A 22,515-nucleotide genomic window follows, 5' to 3' on the forward strand; every position below is an offset into this window, starting at 1 on the left:
GTGAAGTAATGACCAGGACAGCAAGAACTTCTTAGTGATTTTAAGGTAGAACATGTCACCTTTGATCTGGCCAAGATAATTTCCTTGTACAGGATGTTGCAGATAGTGCGTGGCTCCAGAACAGCCATGATGGTACACCCACCACTAGTGACAGCATGCGTGGTAGGGCTTTGGCCTTCAACCTGCCCTGTCAAGTCTGATTTCATTCAGTGTGCATCTGTTGTCTTGATGTGCTCTTTTTCACCGTTTGGCTTTAGACATTGTTTTCATGAAGCTATGTTCTTGTTCTTGATACAGCTACAGCATCCTTGAGAAACCTTACCCAGTTGGATAACCAGAGAGCCCTCCCCTTAAAATTATGTGATGTTCACAGAGAGACTGTATGTATGTACATGTGGTGTTAGCATAGTTTTTGCACCTATGATTACCGAATTACTTACGCAGTCAAGTCTAAAAGAAATAATGCATGTGTATGAGGCTCTTGCTGTTTTGAAATCGCACAGAAAATCTCTCTGAGGACTCTTGGTGTCCTTTTCCTGGAACTAACGTGCCACAGGCTACCAGCCACAGACTTAAGACAGCCTATACCAGAATAGGACCAGTCCAGATATGGGAGCTGAGTTTAGCCATAGCTGTTGTTCTGGAGAGGGAAACTGTGAAGAATGGGTTTCCAGACACAGCATGGAAAGATACAGCTTCACTTCTACTCGTAGAAGTAGTAGCAGATAAGATGTAAAGAATGAAGTCCATCTGAATTTGGCCATAGGAAAACGTAGGAGGAATGGTCTCTCCAGTTAGAGTAGTCATAGTGTGAGTATGGGAATGACAAATAGTTTTACCTCCCAAAGGTAATTACCATATGTGCATTTGTGTGTGAATATGAGTGAGGTTTGTATATAAACACATGTAGAAAGTATGTGTTTATACATAGAAATGTCATCAGCTGATGGATCATGTAGAAATGTGAAGCTAGCAAGTCAGATTTATATCACAACTCCATACATTCCAAGCAGTCCAGTGTGGAGTTTTGTTAAGTAATTCACTTCTGAATTTCCCCTGCACAAACCTTTTTTTTTAATCAATATTCCATTTTCCACAAACCATCAGAACATTTAGTTTTCAATCCTGGGATAACTTAAAAATTAAAATGAGATAGTGATTGAAGGCTCAATATTATGCTGCAAACTTTCAGTCAAGTTGGCATTCATCAGAACACTAGATTTATGAAAATCGTTTATGTATATCTACAGAGATTTGTACGGGTATGTCCAATCAGGCTGTGATCAGTTTTCAGGGGAGCCTATAACTGTTGTAAGAAACATGTGTGAGCATGTTTATTCTGAAACATAACAAAGCAGAAAACATGGATTTGCCACATTAACTCAGATTTAATCCTTCTCTGCTAAGTGTCAGTTCCCTGTGGCTACCCTGACCTGTAATGAATCCAGCCAGCTAGTAATAGTAATTGTAAAATTATCCAGCCTTTTAAAATGTGCTTTTGTAGTCTATGATGGTGAATTCCATAGGCTACCTATGTACTGTGTGTGAAATATTTATGTATATGCATACACGATATATGCATATAGAGAAACACATAATATATATATGCATTTGAATATATATGTTGAATATATATACATATATTGCACGTGTATAGGCATGTATATGGTATCTCTCTTGTACGTATATCTTCTCTCTGTGAATATATATGTGTGTGTTTATGTATCCCCCCACATAATTTTTTTGGAAGACATCACGCTGACAGCATGTACCCTTCCTTTTCTTCCAACCCCAGATTGGGAAGCTCGGATAGACAGCCACGGGAGGGTGTTCTACGTTGACCATGTCAACCGAACTACCACATGGCAGCGCCCCACAGCTGCAGCAACACCAGATGGGATCCACAGGTCTGGCTCTATCCAGCAAATGGAGCAGCTGAACCGGCGGTGAGCACTTGCATCTGTATTCTTCTAAGATCCACAGTCTCTTTTCTCAACAGTGCCCCAGTAACTTCCTTCCTGGAGAAGAGAAGGCTGCGAGGAGACCTCATTGCAGCCTTTCAGTACTTAAAAGGAGATTGTAAAAAGGAGGAGAATAAGTTTTTTTTACATGGGTAGACAGTGATAGGACAAGGGCAAATGGTTTCAAGCTCAAGGAGGGAAGGTTTGAATTGGATGTCGGAGGAAGTTCTTCACAGAGAGTGGTGAGGTGCCAGAGCAGACTGCCCAGAGAGGTTATGAATGGAGATGTTCAAGACCTCTGGACAGCCTGGTCTGGAGGTTGGTGACCCTGCCTGTGGCGGGGGGGGTGGAACTTGATGACCCTTGGGATTCCTTCCAACCCAAGCCATTATATGATTCTATGATTCCTTTCTCACTGCATCCCATTGGCTTCGTAAGCTTCTTTCCTTGTCCAAATGCAAGACATCTTCTTGTCCTGGCTGCTGCTGATTTTCCAATTTTGTGTACCTGCTGTGGGTATCCAGTACACAAATTTGCCCACGAAGGGTGCTGTTGAGTGAAAGATGTTTCAAAACTTTGGAAACTATATGAAGAGTCCTTTGAAGAACTTTCTTTGAAATTACTCCTGAAAGAGAAAGGAGTGTTCTTCCAAAAGATGGAGTTACTTTTTCTATTTAACTCTTAGAGTGGTATTCATGGCTCAGCACCTAGCGCTGCACTGCAGCAACTACAGAGGTTTCTATGCAGACTGTTATGACTGTTTCAGACCCACTGCAAGGTTTGTCTGTTTTTCCAGGGCAAAGCACTGCTCTAGTAGAACTGTACATCTTTCCAGATAGAGACAGATATCTTAATGTTGTAATAGGTGCTGTAAATCTGTCAGTTCATTTTTTGCTAGCTCAGATGTATCTTAGTATTACACAAGTTTTCCCTTTGTTTGTTTTGGCATTGGTCAGCAAGGGAAAGGCAATCTGGACTTAAGCAAAACCTTTGACATGGTTCCCCACCACATCCTTATCTCCAAATTGGAGGGATGTGGATTTGATGGGTGGAGCACTCGATGGATAAGGAGTTGGTTAAAAGGCTGCAGTCAGAGGGTGGTCATCAATGGCTCTGTGTCCAGGTGGAGGCTGGTAACGAGCGGCTCCCCCAGGGCTCTGTCTTGGGACTGGTGCTCTGTAACATCTTTATTAGTGACAGTGATGGTGGAATCGAGTGCACCCTCAGCAAGTTTGCTGATGACACCAAGCTGAGTGGTGCAGCTGACATGGTGGAAGGAAGGGATGCCATTCAGAGGGACCTCAACAGGCTTGAAAGGTGGGCAGGGTGAACATGATGAGGTTCAACACAGCAAAGTGCAGAGTTTGGCACTTGGGCCGGAGGAATCCCAGGCATCCATACAGACTGGGAGGAACAGTCCTTGAGAGCAGCCCTGTGGAGAAGGACCTGAGGATCTTGATAGATGAAAAGCTTAACATGAGCCAGCAGTGTGTGTGCTTGCAGCTCGGAAAGCAAATGGTATCCTGGGCTCCATCAGAAGAGGGGTGGAAGCAGGGACAAGGAGGTGATTGTCCCCCTCTACTCTGCTCTTGTGAGGCCCCAGCTGGAATACTGCGTCCAGGTCTGGAGCCCCCAGTAGAAGAAAGACAGGGAGCTGTTGGAGAGGGTTCAGAGGAGCCACAAAGATGATCAGGGGACTGGAGCAGCTCCCCTATGAAGACAGGCTGAGGGAGCTGGGCTTGTGTTGCCTGGAGAAGAGAAGCTGTGGGGTGACCTCATTGCAGCCTTCAGTACCTAAAGGGAGCCTACAAGCAGGAGGGGAGTCAACTCTTGGAAAGAGTTGATAACTGCAGGACAAGGGGAAACGGTTTGAAGTTGAGGGAGGGAAGATTGAGGTTGGATGTCAGGGGGAAGTTCTTCACAGAGAGAGTGGTGAGGTGCTGGAACAGCTGCCCAGAGAGGCTGAGGATGCCCCGTCCATCCCTGGAGGTGTTCAAGGCCAGGCTGGATGGGGCTCTGGGCAGCCTGGGCTGGTATTAAATGTGGAGGTTGGTGGCCCTGCATGGCACAGGGGGGTTGGAGATTCATGGTCCTTGAGGTCCCTTCCAGCCTGGGCCATTCTGTGATTCTGTGATTCTGCGTCTGGTCTGAAAATAGATTTGTTTATCTTTTCTATCTCTTGCTCGCTTCTTGAACTGAATTTAATAGTGGTGAAAAATCCTCTCTTTTTACTTCAGCCTTTTTTTTTTTTTTTTTTTTTTTAAATTCCCTGCTTACTATAATGATATGGTGTCTTTTCTAGACAAGCAAAGCTGAAATTATATTCTAATCATAGCATGTGAAATGCCACAAAAGTTTTTTGGTCTTTTTCTCTGTGCTAGGAGAAAGTTCTGCAGCTAAGAGAAAAATAGAAAGTTTAAAAGCATTATTTTCATTGTGCAGAATAGTTTTGGAGTTACTGTATGTAAGGAGAACAGGGTTCTGATTGACAACAGAAAAGTTGATTTAACTCTTGGGGAGAACTTCAGTCTTCTTAGTTATTATTGTACACAGAAAGTTGACACCATCAACTTTCTTGAAAAAAATGTTTTTATCCTCCAAATGTGTTACTTTGGGTAGCATTTCATAATGTGTATCATGTCTTGTAGAGGTGAAAGAACCTTTAAGCTTTCCTCAGAAGGCATCAAGCTACTATGTTAATATTAGAAATAATAAAAAAAATTAAATCCCAAAGTGTATGCTTAATCCAGATGTTTTTTCAAGGCATTTACATGACTCTCCTCTACCGTTTTGTGTTTGTCTTTAAGAGGGGTTTGGATTATGTGAAAGCTCAGAGTATCTGACTGCTGATAGGCAATTTTTCTGCCGCAAGAAGTTCTGTTCATCAGCCTTTCTCCTTCCTTTTTTTTTTTTTTTTTTTTTTTGGAAGTGCAGCGCAAGACAGGAATAAGTGTTCGTGAGGGTGCTTTTAGGAGTGTAACATTCTTTTAGCTAACACAGGTTAATTCATAAACCAACTGTCTCAGATACTTCAGAGTTTGTACATTTGTAATGTCCTTGCTACAAACTTCCTTCTATATTTTCTTGTAGTTTGTCTGGCTTCCAAGTTTATGACTTGTCACTGGTTTGGATTGGTAATTGAGTGCTAGTAGGTCTAACATTTTTCACTGAATTTCTCTATTTTTGGTATTCAGAAATTCAGTTACAAAGTCAAAGGTATAGAGGATTTTCAGGACCAAGCACTTTGTAGTAAACATAAATTGCCATGGCTTCTTGGGACAAAGGAAAAAAACCTTATGAATCACTGCTCTCTATTGAAGAGCTCTCTTGATTTAAAATGTTGAATATGTTGAATATGTTCTCCTGTTCTTTTGAAGTTTGGGAACAAAAATTTCCCAAGATTCTGATAAGCGAGGCTCATGCTGAATGCTCAGTTAAAAGAAATTGGAAAGTGATTTCTGCATCTTCAACCTGGCTGCTTGAATTTATAAAATTATCATTGCAAATTTCAAACATTTCGACTCCAGATTTCTGTATTATGAGGAAAAGAAGCTTTCATAAATAGTAATTGGAAAGCATTATAGTAGGCATTGCTTCAAACACTCGTTTTAGGAATACTGGTTTGTTGTGTTTCAAACTTCATTGTTTGAAACAGTCTTCAGCAAACACACCTGAAAATAATTGTAGGTGAGGCAAGAGCAAACACGGGGCTTGCAGATAGAATTGCCAGCAGCCTGAACATTTGCTCTGAACAAAGTGGAACTCAAAACCACTTAATTTGAAAAAAACTTGGCCACTTTTCTTTTTGAACCAGTTTACTCAGCTTCCTGGTTTCATTTCTGGGAGGGAATGGAAAAACCAAAATATTACAAGGAAACCTGGTATTTCTAGCTCTGCCAAAACCACAAAGCTTTGGAAATTTAGCTTGGGAAAAAAAAAGAAGAAAAAAAAAAAAGAAAAAAAAAATCCACATAGCTGTGATTGTTCAAATCAGGAGCCCCATCCGATTTTCTTTCTGTGCTCAAAGCTTCTTGTCAGCTATGCTAGCCACTTGAGAATACGGAGACAGCTGTAATTTTTAGTGTAAAGACTTTGCTCATTTTCTTCAGCAGTACCTGAGTCACTTACTTGTTAGCAAAGCAGTTAATAGCCACTGCTGCTCAAGCTCTGTTGGGAAGATCTTTTGAAGCATATGTATATCTAGACTTGTTTTTTCACTAGTTTAAGAAGTAATAAATAACACAATTATAACTGCGTAGTTAAGAGAGCTTCAGTTTGGTATTTCTAAACCTCTATTTCTTTGACACATCACTTTGAAAAGACTGCATTTCCAGAGGCATTCCCATAACTTTTGCCTTTTCAATATTTTCTCCAATTACTTTGACATTTTCTAGTATTTATATAAGATAGTTTTATAGTATTGAAACCTCCAACCTTTTTTTGCTTGTTTGTTTGTTGTTTTTGTGGGCAAACAGCTAGTACTGCTGCTCAAGGTTTGACAGTAGGAATTTTCTACTATCTAATTAAACTGAAGCTGCAAGTTTTTTTTATTAATGTGCTCATATCCCTCGATTACATGAACTCCTTAAAAAACATGTATATTGCTGATGCATGTGAGTGTTGTAAAACTCCTCCAGTAATGGAATGGAAAGTTCATTCAGTTGCCTGTAGTCAAGTGAATAAAAATGTAAAGCGTGGGTCTGAATCAGAGGGACATATAGCAACTAAGGTAAGTTCATGCTGTTACGAAATCTGCTATCAGAATTTGTTCGTGAAGATGGATGTTGACTGAAAAATAGAACACCCAGTCTTTTTTTTTTATTCTTCTAAATTTGCTCTCTACTGAGCTTTCAAATGATATATTAAATGCAGTTTTAAATGCTTTTGAATGCTGAAGGATATAAATACTACTCTGAAAGTTAAAACCTAGCTGTTTTTTCTTAATTGTTTACAGCTCATCTGCCCAAGGTTGAATTGCAGTAAGCTACTGGAGACACTCACCGTATATTGAAAGTGTAAAAAACAAGTCCTCGTTGTCTTTACTGATCCCAGGCCTATTTAAGGAACTAACTCCTGACCAATTTTCTGTTTAGAGTAAAATGTAAATTAACAAATAAAGAGAGAGAGAGAAAGTAATTAAAAATTCTAAGTCAGAAGATGAGATGAGAAAAGAAAAGAAAAAAAGAGCATAAGTCAAGAAAATGGGAGACAATGTTGGATCAGATTAAATGCAGACAGTAGAACTAGTCTTGTTTATATATGTTTGAGAATACAATCCAAAAATATGGATTAAAAATATCAAAGTGGATTAAAAGCTAATAAATTAATTAACAGGACCTATTTCTTTCCCTTTCTATTCCTTCTTCCTTCTTTTCCTTCTCTCTGGATTTAAAATACATTTTCTTATTCAATAAATAAAAATATTTACATTCACGGCTTGGTAGTAGAACCAAAGAAATCTTGATCTCTCTTCTTATTCATCTGTCTGTGTGAGTGAACAAGTTAACTAGAATTGATTTTGTGTAGTGCATATTTGAAACACACCAGGTTATTTCCACAGCCAGGTATATACTTTGTTCCTGATCTGGTAAAGTATTTGAGATTTGAATAATCTCTAAGAGAGTTATTAGACCTACTAGCATCAATTAATGTGGCAATTAGTTCCTTAATTAATATGGAAATTATATAGTTTGTAAAGGTGTTTGCAGATTTCAGTTCAGTATTTACTTCTGCCATCCTTCTCACTGTTTTTTTGCTTATGTCTGTATTGTTTCTTCTCTCTTGTTCTGTAGCTGGTCACCACCCAATGCAAGCTAATATGCAATCCCATTAATTTCCATGAGTGGACATTACACATTGTTATGTTTTTCACTCGGGATGCGTTGCATCCTATTCTCCTCTTCTATAGCCATTTTAATGAGATTGTTGCTCTCTGAGTTCATACAATCTACTAGGCTGCATTCCATATTGTCTACCAAAACAGGAGTGTTTTCAACTGGTGGCCATGCTATATCATCAGCCACATTGTGAACAATTTACCTTTTTAGGGTTTTAATCCTTTACCATTTTAGGGTTGAGCGTATTCTATTGGTATTGTAATAAGCAAGGCTGAAGGGCATCAGTGCACCATGCTACCCTAAGACTAAATGAGAGGGAGAACCATGATCCAATAATATTTTCAGGTTCCAGACATCTGGATTATTTAAAGAGAAGCCTAATGGAAATTTGTACCTCAAGTATCTTTGTGAACTTGAGCTTTGAGTCTCCCTTGCCTTTCAATGTAGCTGTGCAGCTCAAAATGCCAGATTTTGGGTTGGTCCCAGGTGTGAATACCTTTATCACCTCAAGGGAGGGAATCCAGTGTGGTCCTTACTTTGTTGTATTCTGGAGGTAAAAGTATTGGAATCATTCAAAAAGAGCACTGATTATCAAGACAGGAAGTATCAGAATGCTATTCTGTTAACTAAGACACGTTGTTCCTTTCTCTAAATGTATGCAGATACCAAAATATCCAGCGAACTATTGCAACAGAGCGGGCTGAAGATGATGGTGTGGTAAACAACAGGGTGGAGAGAGTTCCCACTGGAGGAGGAAGTGACTCTGAGGCAGAGCCTTCCCAACCAAGCTCAGGTATGTGAAAATAGCTATCGAGGGCATGTTCAGTGCTACTCAGTGTTGGCATTCAGTTTCGAGGAGTGCTGAGGACTAGAATGCCAGGGTGCAAAAGCTAATTAAAAGAAAAAAAGGTTCAGGTCTGAAGCTACAGACACAAAGACAGATAAAAAGGTTCCTTTTTTTTTTTTTTTTTTTTTTTTTTTTAACAACTATTAAGACAGAGCATTTTTATTTTAGGGAAGAATTTTAAAATAAAATTGAGATGGTGTCTATTTTTGTTCAATGCAGCATAAAACCAGCTGTTTCATATTTGCTGCATTGAGATAAACACTGTGGGTCTTTCCATTTATTGTTTCTGGGCATGGTTTCTGCCCCAGTACATTTCTTTGTGTGGACACACCTGCAGTGGCCCTGGCATGGAGTATGGAATATTTGGAGTTTTTTTATGGCTACAGCTTTGTGATAGCTATTAGCAGATCCAAGTCTGGGCTGACACTGATGGAGGCACAGCTGTATTTTTACACACCACTAACTATATGACAGTGCCTCATAACGGAGCAGGGAACTGATCTATTTGAAAACTTTCATGTAGTTAAAGCTCTCTGTAGCCAAATTGATTCTTCCACTTGGCTCATTAGATAACTAAACAAGAACTACTGCCAATGTGAAGGAGAAGACGAGAATGTGTATCCAGAGAAGGATGGAACAGGTAGGGAGCTATTCCACTCTTTTTTGGTGGCAGACATATTTCTTAAAAGCAATTGCAAAACCATCAGCTAAGATGCTTTTATTCACATAAGAAACATCAACAACCAGACTAATGTTCACGTGCAACTTGTGGACCCACAAAATGCTTTGTTTGAGAAATTGTGCCACCAAAATGAATACAAAGTTCTTTTCCATTAGGTCATTCTCACCCTCCACCAAGGGTTGTCTTCCATGTTTGCTACAATAAGTAAGTATCTTCTTGCCACCCTTGTATAAAATAGCATTGGCAAAGAGAAAGAATCAGCTCATCTATTTGAATTTTCTTAATGTTCCATACTGAAGAAGAATTCTTCTCTCTAAAATCAACAGTGGGTGGAACCAGTCAGGACCTGAGTAACAGCACTGAACTAAATAGACAGCTAGTAAAAACTGTTGAGGTTGAATGTTATTTAGAGATGGCAGTAGTTATGAGCCAGAGTTTTTTAACATCCAGGAGCATCCAGCTCCTGCCCTGTGAGCACGGCAGCATTAACATAACACCTACAGATTTACCAGCAGACTTGTCTTGGAAACGCAAGGAGAGTAGGTACACTGGGCAGGATGGTGACAGTTTTATACAGTCACTTTTGTAGCCACTCAGTAGAGACTAGATAACAGACTGTCTTTGCCACTGTTAATAAAATTGTGGTTCTTTTGGTTTCTGTCCAGAGATTAGGAGGGAAGGTTCCCTTTCTCCTGTGAATTCTCAAAAAATCACCTTATTGCTGCAGTCTCCAGCTGTGAAGTTTATCACCAATCCCGAGTTCTTCACTGTGCTGCATGCAAACTATGTAAGTAATTATGATTTGCTTTTTCTGAGTCCCAATACGGTACCCAAGGCCTTCAGGGAGAATGCACAGTGAATTTGAATTATGTGACTTGGGGTTTGGTTGTTTGTTCTGAGCACGAGGCCAGGTTGAGGACAGCACAGACAGACTGCTCCAAGAAAAATCTTGCTAGGATTCTGCCACACACAGGGAATTCCCTGGCGTAGAGAAGCTTATTAATATTATTCTTCCAGAATAAGCAGGAACCCTTGATTTCAGGTTGATGATTCTGTTGTCTGTTCCTGCAGGGAGTTAGGTTGTTACCTTTGGAGCCATGTTCATGAGGAACCTCACTCAGATTGCAAAAAAAGTCTCAGGGGAACAGAGAGAGGGGAAAAATTATAAACTCCAGTTTGCACTCTCAGGAAGCAGGTAGGCATAAAGCAGTGAAAGAAATACTGACTTGAGTCAGTGTAGCTATTTTGGAAAAAAAAGAACTTTTTTTTTTTTTTTTTTAATTAATACAGTAAGTCTGTGTGTTTTGTTACAAACCTGATGTGGAGTGGAAAAAGTTTAGTGGTAGGTTTACCACAAGGAAGTAGGTAGGGAAATCTCAAAAAAGATGTAGTTATCAAGTTCCAGTCTTGGTTTCCTTACCTTGAATGCAGGTTTAGCTAGGCATCCACACATGACTTCCGAATATTTGGAAAATGCTCTATTTCTGGATAGGGTTGCCCTTTCTTTTTGAAATGAACAGAAATTGAAATACTTGAAGAGTTGTCTCAGCACAGTTTTTAGGTAATGACAAATGTCCAGCTCTGGCCATAGCCCTGTGTGGATTGAAGCCGTCTGTCCTTCTCCAAGCCTCTGCCAGAGCTTATTGCTCCTGAAACCCTGCAGAAGGCGGCGTGTATTTACTCATCTGACGTTGCCTGAACTACGTTATGGAGTGCACGTAATTTCTTCCATTGACAGGGTGATATATCAGGATTTATGTCTGGGAACAGTACCATTTTCATTCAGTGTAGTTATTTACAGAAGCAGCAAATGTTTCTATACTGGTGCAAGAAAAAGTTCGCAAGAGATTTAAGTCTTAGTTTCAGTTCTTACTGAAATAAAAGTCAAGAGAAGCCTTCAGTTTGAGTTTATTAATTGTCTCTAATATGGAAGCCATAACAATCTGTTGAAACATCTGTCAAATAGTCATATAGATTCCACTTGCACAGAAATAATGACCCACATAACTCCTGGATTAATGCAGTTGTTGTATTTTAACAACATTCCCCCATTAAAATTTCAAGCTATTAATTATACCAGCAAAGATGGGTTTGGAAAACATTATGCAGCAGTAAGAGTTAAAAGGGAAAGGCTGTCATTTTGCTGATACTTTATTTCCATTGAGAGATACATCTGCATTGCATTCTTGGTTTCTGTAGTGCCTATCAGAGTTATTGACCAAACATTAGCTGAAAATAGAACTTCCGTAACAGAGTAGCCTGGGAACTCAGCAGTCTGTGACCATAAAACTTTCCTGAGTTATAATCAGGTCGTATTTTCTGGCAGAGATAATATCTCTTTGATTTCACTACGTATACCAATGTTTTATCATAATTAAGGACCTTTGCTGCAAGGAGTATTCCCTTCTCAGCACTACCACAACTATAAACCTTACATAATAAAACTAATACTTGTAAATGTTTTATTGCATCATAGTGGTAAAAATGCATTAGAAGTACATAGAAATTGAGAATTCAAAGCTTTTGGAGCCAGACTCACTGGGCATATTGCGTATAGACACACTGGGACTCACTTCACTGGAGACAGGAATTCTCCATTGACCCTTAATTGCTCAAGAAGACAGAGACGGCAGAAAGTATTTCATGTAGAATAATGAAAGCTCTAGTGAGTAATTCAGTCCTTTCAGGTGACCAGTATAACCAGTGCACTCATTTTCTGTCTAGTGAAATGCTCAGAAGGAATGCATATTTTCTGTGAAGTTTCCTACCCTGCCTTGAACTTTTTCCCTGGAATACAGGTCCAAGTATAGTGTCCTGTGGATGAGAAAAAGTGTTGCCACGACAAGTGTATTTTGTGGTACTGTATCACTGAATACACTAAGGCTACAAACACAGTTCAGTTTGGTTCCTTTTCTGCACCTGGATCAGGTCTGCATAAGTGGATGTTCTTCTAAGAGGTGTCTTTGATGTTCATGGTGAGATATGACTACCTGCCTTCAGGATGGTATTCATGTGACTCATAAAAGCATCTCCATCTGACAGACTTTTTAGTCAGTGCAGAAACAAATACTCAGTTCCAGAAAGCAATTGATATCTTCCAAAAATAGGCAATTGAATGTGTCTGTTTCTGTCCTGTCACTATAAAGTGACCATAAATAAGGTAACAAATTCACATACAGACATCTGCCCTGCAGTCCTCTTCAGTGATGATTCCTAAAAAAAAGCATCTTAATTTTAATGATACCATAAATCCATATTCACAGCGATCTTTGCACCTTTCTTGGATCATCCAGTCACACAAGCAGGCTTTCTGCTAGTCTATGAAAGAAATGAAATAGGAACAACTACATGCATCTTGAGTAGGTGGTGTTTTAGCCAACTGTTTTTTTGGAGTGCTTTATGAAGCAGTTTATATGGAGAGTAACTGTGCACAGTGTGGAGGGATGTTTGGCTTTCCAGATTATATTTCTTACTTCTAAATGTTTGTGTAAAACAGTTGTTCAATTTAATGCAACTCTCACAGTATGTGCTTCATTTCTTTGGACAGATGCCCCAGGAAATAACTGAACATGTCATTTTGATATCAGTACTGTTTTTTTCTCACTTCTGTTTTCCTTTTCAAAGAGTGCCTATCGAGTCTTCACTAACAGTACCTGTTTGAAGCATATGATTCTGAAGATCCGTAGAGATGCTCGTAATTTTGAGCGCTATCAGCACAACAGAGACCTTGTAAATTTTATCAACATGTTTGCTGACACCCGACTAGAACTTCCTCGTGGCTGGGAAATAAAAACTGATCAGCAGGGCAAGGTAAGAGTGCCAACAAAACAAATCACTTGTTTAACACAGCACATCAGGCTACGTGATCTCTGAAGGTCCCCTCATTCTTGTCTCAAAAATGGTAAAAATTTGGATTAAACAACACTTACACCACGCAGAGTTATTTTAAAAGCAGAAAAAAAGCATCAGGAACAAATGTTGTAGAGTATAGGGGTAACCTAGCTTCCTGTGGAATATCACAGCATATCTGGGAAAGTACTGGACTGATAAAGATTTCATCCAGAGTAGAGATCTGTCACACAGTGACAGTGTCTGCTTCCATGAGGCTTTGCTACCAAATAAGCAGTGTTCCCTAGTGATTTCATTCTTTTCCACCTTGTTTACCTCATGGCTATTACATGTAATTTTGAGCTATGTAGCTCCATGTATTTTCCAAGATCTGTTTTAAATTTTGCTAAGAAAGTCCTATTATTTGAAGATACTCTCCGTGGGCTATGCCTTAACAGGGGATTTCTGACACACAGTTTCTAATGATTTTCACTGTATGTCACCACAGTTGTTGGCTTTCTTCTTCCAAAAATAACCACCCCACATTGTTCCTGTATATTTCAGTCTTTCTTCGTTGACCACAACAGTCGTGCTACCACATTCATAGATCCCAGGATCCCACTGCAGAATGGTCGTCTCCCTAATCACTTGACTCACAGGCAACATCTTCAGCGGCTTCGTAGCTACAGTGCTGGAGAGGTAACCATGCTAGTATTAACACTGATCCCTTTTCACAGCAGTCAGATTAAAACGTGTTGGAAAAAAGGTCTTGTGGATTTTTATCTTCCAAAGAAGTAAGAGTTCTTTTCTTTCTGAAGTGTTTTTGTGAGCGCTTGCTGATAATGAAGATCTACATTTTTACCATTTTCAGAATAAAATAATAAAAAAGTAAACTAAAAATCACAGTGAAATGATGATAAAACAGATTTTAAAAGAAGAATCCATGTTTGACATCCTTGTCTTGCTTTAGTAAAGGCAAACCACTCATTATTTGTATACTTTGATACTTCAACAGCCTCATATCTTTCTTCGTTCTCCACTATGATACTGTGCTCTGAAGAGATATACTCCCTAGCAGGTGCAGCAATGCATATTAAGATTTGCTTCCCTGGCCTTCAAATCATGCTAAGCAGGTCTTTCCTATGTTTCATGGATATGACTTCTACCACTGAGTAGCGTGGGCAGGATAGCAGGTACATAAACCCTGTTTTTGTTTTGTGGAGTTAAAGAGCAAAGCGTACTAGCAGTCAGATTCTTCATACTACTGAAGATTTGTGAAGATTGCGGGTCAGTGGGAGTAGATATGCATAAGGGCCACAGGATCTATCTCCTGCAGAAAATCATCAGCAGTGTTTGTGAAATTGATACTGACATTTGTTCCAGCAGGACTAGTCTGAACACTTCCTACTACCAAAGGAACTTAGAATCAGGAGCTCATTTAAGGGTGAGGTCAGTGCTTCAGGACCAAGGGCAGGCAAGACATAAGTAGCTTTGATGGAGTTTTGGAATTTTGTGTGAATAGTGCACAATATTTTCTGAAGATTGAAGTGCATCAGTGTCTCTTGCAGTCCTGTTCTCCCACCAGTTCAGCAACTTCCCTCTGCCAGCAGCCTGCACATTAATGTTTTTATTGTGGCTGATTCAAGCGATATGAATGTAAAAGCTACCTTTGTGGTGACACATATTTGGGCTCATACTTTCCTGAGGCTTGCTTACAAATTCACCTAGGCAAGGACAGAAACACTGCTGAGCTACTCAGCCAACCTAACACAAGAAATGCACTTAGTTCTTCACATGGTTGCAGGACTGGCAGAAACAAAATGTCACGTACAGGGAAGAGAGTGGAGAGAGTAATGACTCTGAGGAAACTGTAAATTCTTCATCAAGGGCACTGATTTGGCATGATTAGCAGATGAAACGGAGCTGCCTTCTGTCTAGGCAGCTAACAGTGTTGGCACTCTCACTGGCTCAGTGGCTCAGATCTCATGATGCTTATGCACCCTTGTCGTAGCCATTAGTTTCCTCTCTGGGAATATTTGCTCCTCCACTGGAAGCATTCCCATTCATTTCCAAGGTCTTTGGATCAGTGCCTGAAAGCACACCACTTACAAAGAAAAGATTCAAATCTTTGCAACTTGGCCCATGAAACTTTGTGTTCCATGCTATTTCTTCATAGTATGTTTGGATGTCTTTTTTTCCTATAAATCACAGAATCACAGAATTTCATGTGTTGGAGTGAGATTTTTAGCTTACAGAATCTCAGAATTGCAGGGGTTGGAAGGTTCCTCAAGAGATCATCGAGTACAACCCCCCTGACAAAGCAGGTCCCCTACAATAGGTCACACAGGTAGGCGTCCAGCCGGGTCTTGAATATCTCCAGAGAAGAATACTCCACAATCTCTCTGGGCAACCTGTTCCAGTGTTCCATCACTCTTACTGTAAAGAAGTTCTTCCACATGTTTGTATGCAACTTCTTATGTTTGAGTTTTTTAGACCATTACTTCTTGTCCTATTGCTATGCAGCACTGAGAAGAGCCTGGCCTCATCCATTTGCCTTCAGATCTTTATAAAGATTGATCAGAGCCTCCCTCAGTCTTCTTTTCCCCAGGCTGAACAGACCCAGGTTACTCAGCCTTTCCTCATACAGGAGCTGCTCCAGGCCCTTACTCATCTTTGTGGCCCTTTGCTGCACTTCTTCTAGGAGACCCCTGTCTTTTTTGAACTGGGGAGCCCAGAACTGGGCGCAGTGTTCTAAATGTGGTCTCACCAGGGAGAGTAAACAGGGAGGATCACCTCCCTTGACCTGCTGCCACATTCTTTTTAATGCACAGCATGATACCATTGAGCTTCTTGGCCACAAGGGCAGGCTGCTTGCTCATGGCCAACCTGTTGTCCACCAGGACCCCCCGATCCAGCCAGTTGGCCTGTGAGGATGTGAAATGAAGACCTAGGGAGAAGGAGAGAAGATTTAGCTCAGCAGAGAGGAGTTGTGTCTTTGGGCCAAGACTTAGAGAGTATGCCTGTGAGAGCAGAGTACAGCACAAGGCTATTGCTTAACAGAGGTGAAGAGGAGACGAGTAGTTTCACAACCAAGGTTTTCATTACACTTGCACAGCTTTTGACAAAAACATAGATGCTGTTTAAATTGCATCAATCCCTGTGGCATTCATTGCATTGCAGTTAGTACATTGTATATGACCTGTTTGAAAGTTCAGTCATAAATTGCCTGTTTTTAAAGGTGAGACGGATTGGACCAAGATTAGCACATCAGCCCATTAGGTACTGCAGGCTTGACTGTTCTCCCTGACACTGGAATAACTCTCTTGTAGCTGGCAGATGTGTACCAACATAAAAAATGGGTACAAACACAATCATAATTGGATCACAGATAAAAATTTTCACTACGCACTTTCACAACAGTTTTGTGTTTTCAATTACACACAGTATGTTTAATCAGAATCATCAAGTTTTTTATTGTTTAGCCTTTGTGTTGACATGTATGAAGTACATTGACTGGTGTCTTGTTACACATAAACTTTTTATTCTTGATGTGCTCCAAAGGCAACTTGCCAGTCACATTTAGCTTCTCAGTTTTCATTTATGTCCAGCTGGAAGACCTGGCATTCGGCCATAATACTGAAAATGGATTGGCACTACTTACTTGTATGCAGAGCTAAGCATTTAAAATATTGGAGTAGAAGCAATTTCTTCCAGAACTAGTTGCCAAGTACTACAGTCTGTGCAGCAAGAAGGAATCATCCCAGTAGAACGACAATTGGAATCCATACACATCTTGTCTTGACACAGATTTTTAGCAATGCTCCTCTGTTGGCTTTCCTGCGGCCACACTTTGGAGGAACTCATATATGAGAGAGGTGCATTCCCCTCAGTTTGTACTATCCCACATACAGTTACACTTCAAGTAATGACATACTGAAGACAAATTGCTGTTGTATGGCTTTTATTATCCTTAGATCTAAGTGTCTGCCCAGCTTCTAATGTATCTGCCTTCCTGACATGAATCTCTCCTCTAGATACTGTGTTTAGGACAGTGGCATTCTTTAAGTAAAGTCTCTCAATTAAGTAGCAATGATAAATTTCCTCTTTATTCCTCCTTATTTACCTACTTTTTAGTTGATGTTCTTTTTCTCGGCATATACAATTCAGTATCTGTTTCTGGTTATGCAAATTAGGCAAAAGCCCTTTTCTGACCTGTGCTCAACAGAGTTATATCACGCTCATATTATTCCAGTATTGAATATCATTTCAACAATACAGAGAGAACACTTGTAGTGTTGTGGGTTTTTTCTTTCTCAAATTAAAATTGCTGTAAAAATTTTGACATAAATACAGTTATGCTAGAACAAGATACTGTATAATATGGCAGAGATTTTATTTTCAGTGACAGAGAACTCCATCACTGTAAGGCCTTTACTAACGTGCATTTACTTTGGGACTCTGTTGCCTTCACTGCAGCATAGAAGAGGTATCATAGCTGTGGATAATAGTGTCCCTCCATTTGGGAGCACAACATTACCTGATATTTTTAAGCTGACTGAACTGTAAAGCTATAATTTTCGTGCAGACTTTCTGTTCTCCAGTCAGTCAGCAAAATGGAACCACTCTGAAAGTCACAAAAGTAAAAATCAAAAACATTTTTACTAATTGATGTGCTGTCGATTGCCATTTGCCCATTCTTCCCCTTTCCTCCTTTGTTGTAGGCTTCTGAAGTCTCTCGGAACAGAGGAGTTACTCTGTTGGCCAGACCAGGCAATAGTCTCGTAACAGCTATTCGAAACCAGCACCATTATGAGACATTACCTCTGGGTAAGTCAAGTGTCCCTTTTCAAAGCAGAGCTCACAAAAAAGCTTTTAGAACAATTTGTCAATCACATACATAGCTCCGTGTTGTCCCTTGGCTCGCTGGCAGTGCAGTCAGTGGGCCCCTGCATCATCACAGTAATGTCCTAAAGGCCCCCTCAGTAGTAAATAAAGCCTCTGTATTACTTTTTTCCTTTTCTAGCTTACAATGACAAGATTGTTGCATTTCTACGCCAACCTAACATTTTTGAGATGCTGCAAGAGCGTCAGCCCAGTTTGGCCAGAAACCATGCACTCAGGTACTGCTTTGTTCCACATTGCTGACACCAAATTCCATAAATTATTTACGGTAGTGAAAAAAGCAAATTCAACTAACTATTGCAAAAAAATCCAGAACTGCCACTAAGTATCACTGACCAACAGAAACTATCTTCTTCTACAGTTATCACCTTGCTTTTCAGAAGATAGCATTAACATGCAATTTTGATGGGAGTGAGCAGCAAAAAGCGAGTAATTTCAGTAGAAGGAATTTCCCTTGTGGTCAGATTTATACTCAAGCCAAGGACATAGTCATTCTCGATTTTATAAGCAGCAATATTATGAAGTACTCCTGTCTTTCTCCTGACTTAAAGGTAGTCCTTTCTTAAGTAATTAAATCATATCTCTGTTTTTATTACACCCATTTATTTTCTGTTAGGTGTAAAAAAAAGAAAGAAATCAGAACTAAAAGCCAATACAATTTTAAATTCATTCTAATTCCAGAAGTTAGATTAACTGTTTTGGCCTAGAACCTGAGCTGGTTTGAGTCAGTCTCAGCCATACCAAGCTCAACCAGCACACAGCTTGGCCGAAACGTTTAGTTTGCTCTGCACAGTGAAAAGTGCTGCTGGGGACCTGGTAAAGAAGCGAAGGAGGAGCAAGAAAATAGCCTTCAAGATCTTGTAGCCAACTTTCTGCTGATAGCCATCCTGACTCATAACTTACACATGAGAGCAAGACAAAGAGTTCTTTGGGGGCAAGGATTAGACTTGCTTCCTGAAGGAATTAATACATGCAAATAAAATGAGAAAGAAAGAATGAAAACTGCTGCTTGTACTCAAGATGTACATTTCTGTAACTGAGAATTTTTTATCCTCACCATCAAATTACTTCAGACTTTTTTTCCCCAGCTGTAATTTGAATTCTCATTTCTCAGAGAACAGATGATGGTTTTATGTCCTTTAGAGCAGAGAACAAAATTGACTAGTGATAGGGACTACACAGCTTAGCCAGCACGTATTAAAATTTGTAACAAGATATGGAGCCCTTTGCCTCCAAGTCATTGCTTTGATTGAAGCTTAGGTTGGAAGTTATCCCAAACTGCTATCTAATGCTCATATAGCAGACCTTAAGCAAACTCCTAGGGGACAAATGTCCATCTTTTACAGGGTTTGACTCTGCCCCATCCAGAGAAGTACTAAAGTACATCCTTGACTTCACATGGAATCTTTTGACTTGATATTTTGGTGCTTGTTATCTTGGATACAGCAGTGCTACAGAAGCATGCTGGCAGGTTGGGATGTAGCTCTGTGTTTTTCACGGGTCTGACCTACTGTTGGGATCCTATCCCGTGCTTTCCATCCTTGTTAGAATTCATTTAAAGCAGCAAAATGCATGATTTTGTACACGCACCGTGTAACTTCTTTGATTATCAATTGATATCATATTCTTGATATTCTAGTGTGTTTTTTACCAGCTAGAATGGGCAGAGGTACAGGAAGTGGTATTATATGAGATACTGTTAATGAAAGGTGAGATCTTAGTTGTAACCTTAAACTAGAAGTCTGTCTGTCAGTGACTGTAGCCATAATGTTACACATGGGCTTACAAGGTGAAGAATTATTTTGTTTTCTAAAATATGGTATCGTGTCTTTGGCTTCAGGATCAGGCAACTCACTGGTATAAATAGATTTTTTTTTTTACTAGTTTGTTAGTGTGATTAGCAAATTAATCAGGCAGTTAAGCTGTCTGCCATTTTTTTAAAGAGAGAAACAGGAACTGGCAAAATGCCAAGGAATAATAATTTTATATCTTACTCATGCGTTGATTGTGGCATGTTCTCTTCACCTTTTTCTTTCATTCCCCTCTTGTCAATAATATCATTTATGTTTCAGGGAGAAGATCCATTATATTCGGACAGAGGGTACGCATGGGCTTGAGAAGTTGTCCTGTGATGCAGATTTAGTAATTCTGCTGAGGTAAGAAATTTGATCAAAAGCATAATATTGTTATTTATTGTACCAGAGAAAGTGTCTGTCTCTTTTCCAGCACAAATCAAAAGATTTTGTTAAATCTTCCATACCATTTGTAATTAAAATAAGATTTGTTGTTACTGAGAGTCACCCAAAACAATTCAGTCAGTGTCTATCATTCCATTCTTACTTCCTGGAAGGCAGCCTCCATCAGTCTAACAAACTCCATCCACAGTCAGCTCAATCATTTCAGCTGTTACCATCAAAAAGCAGATAAAAACAATCAAGTAAAAATGTTTCATTTGAAAGTTGTTTTGTTTTTACAAAAGGAAGAAAAAAAACCCCTCTTCTTTCACAATACAAATAATGTAACTGCTCATAAAATTGCTAATTTTAGTACAGTAATGCTGTTCATACACACAGAGCCACATCCCACAAATGAACCTTCAAGTGCAGTAAATGTTGCCTGGGTAAAAAGACTTTTATTGGGACTGGGGAGCTTGTTCTTTATGTGCTAACTACTATTTTTTAGCACATTTAAGGACTTTCGTGTTGTTTTGAGTTTACATGGAAAATGTTGCATTACCTCATGTGATGAATGTGTACGAAACCTCTCTCTATCACTTTTTACATGCAGCCTTTTTGAAGAAGATATCATGTCCTACATACCACTCCAGGCCACTTTCCATCCTGGTTACAGTTTCTCTCCTCGCTGCTCACCCTGCTCATCACCCCAGAATTCTCCAGGTAAGGGAAGGGAAAAATAACTCAAAATCTTGCAGTCTTGGTATTTATTCTAATAAATACAAAAGAACAGATGGAGAACCAGCATGAATTGTTAACCTGTTAATTCCAGGGCCCACTCCAAATCTGCATTTTTGCTGGATCAGTTGCCATTGCTGTTACATGTCTGTTGAAATGTTAACAGAGCCCACAAATCAGGAATTGCACATGTGAAAGAATGCATTTTGCTGCTTTTCATATATCTGGGGAGGATTCAGATAAAAAGAGAATAGTGTGCTTCAAATATAACTTGCTGACATGAAAGCACATTCGTGTTATGTGACAAGAGCAAAGAGCAACATCCAAATCAAAGGCTTATTGCAGTACTTCTAGTTCTGCTATAGAGTTAACTCACCTCCAGTTTGTGTTCCAAATACTTCACCTCTTTCCAAGACTCATCTATTTTAAGACCTGATGGAATTATCTTGATCATCCTGTCTGACCTCCTGTGTTGAGAACTTCAGTTTGACAGGAAGCATATTTTCCAGAAAGACATGCTGTCTGAGAAGGTTATTTCCAGCTGTGGTATGTCTCTGTAGTTATTGTTTATGCTATAGAAATTTGAGGAGCTGATGTCTCTGTTTTGCCAAGATATACAACCCCCCCACTGCAGTCTCACTGCATGACTGTGTCCAGTGGTCACTGCTAGAGAAATTTACAGAAATGTGATCTGAAGAAATCCATTTTTGGCTGATATTTGAAAACATCCTTTTATACTATCTGATTTCAAACAAAATGATTGGATAAGAGATGTCCAAATCTCAGAGGTGGCTATGCAAAAATGAATTTTCTTTTATGCCAAGAAGTTAAATGCTGAGCCTTTGTCTCCAAGAGACCAGTGTTTTGTCAGAATGCTCTATTGTCATGAATGAGTTTGAACATCATTGTAAATAAATGTAGCCCCTTTCCTCTGCATCAGGACAGATCAGAAACAAGTCTCCTGCAAGACCAAATCTAGGTATTTGGCAAGAACATGGCTTACAGAAATGCACTGATCTTTCTCTGTTTTTGTGAAAACAAAAGAGCAAATGCTGATTTGTGGCAACATGCTTGCTTATTTTTGCCACTGCTTTCATATCCCTTGATAGCCACAATTCCCTTATGTTATGGGGGACAAAACATCTAACAAAAGTGTCGCAAGGGATTCTCCTTGCACAGCATGTAAATACTCCTTTCTGTTTTACTGGCACAGAATTAGTAATGTGCTTTCCTCCTGGCAATCATGATCCTTTTTTTTTCCTTCCTATGGAAGACTTTCTGCCAGAATTCTCATATAAGAGCTTGTTTATATTGTCTTTTCTAATGAGAAAGGGAAATGGGATTTCATGGATCCATTCTTTGACATGATCCATGACTTCTTTCCATGGCATGGCACTTCTTCAGAAGGACTAATCAGCCACTTTGAAAACGCAGACTTCAAAACAAAACAGATCCCAAATTACTGAAAATCTGCTGTGTGTGTGAACCATAATAGGAAAATGTCACATTTCTTGCTGACAGAAATCCTTTTCAGTGCCACAAAGGG

The 22,515-nt window shown here is 39.6% G+C and overlaps 1 protein-coding gene across 6 annotated transcripts in view; it reads left to right on the forward strand.

The window, feature by feature from the left end:
* HECW1 (HECT, C2 and WW domain containing E3 ubiquitin protein ligase 1) overlaps positions 1 to 22,515 on the forward strand; it is a 237,126-nt gene that overhangs the window by 177,807 nt on the left and 36,804 nt on the right. For 5 of the 6 annotated variants that reach the window (XM_085226720.1, XM_085226718.1, XM_085226716.1 and 2 more), the window contains 9 exons: positions 1,796 to 1,946; positions 8,461 to 8,591; positions 9,993 to 10,114; positions 12,952 to 13,137; positions 13,720 to 13,854; positions 17,877 to 17,982; positions 18,179 to 18,275; positions 20,130 to 20,213; positions 20,845 to 20,954. In XM_085226720.1, the coding sequence (XP_085082846.1) occupies positions 1,796 to 1,946; positions 8,461 to 8,591; positions 9,993 to 10,114; positions 12,952 to 13,137; positions 13,720 to 13,854; positions 17,877 to 17,982; positions 18,179 to 18,275; positions 20,130 to 20,213; positions 20,845 to 20,954 (1,122 nt within the window). Of the gene's footprint in view, positions 1 to 297; positions 385 to 1,795; positions 1,947 to 8,460; positions 8,592 to 9,992; positions 10,115 to 12,951; positions 13,138 to 13,719; positions 13,855 to 17,876; positions 17,983 to 18,178; positions 18,276 to 20,129; positions 20,214 to 20,844; positions 20,955 to 22,515 lie in introns of all 6 variants that reach the window. The other variant, XM_085226721.1, reaches the window with a different exon arrangement.

Source organism: Meleagris gallopavo, chromosome 6 (genome assembly GCF_905368555.1).
Source record: "Meleagris gallopavo chromosome 6, MGAL_WU_HG_1.1, whole genome shotgun sequence".
NCBI classification, from domain to species: Eukaryota; Metazoa; Chordata; class Aves; order Galliformes; family Phasianidae; genus Meleagris; species Meleagris gallopavo.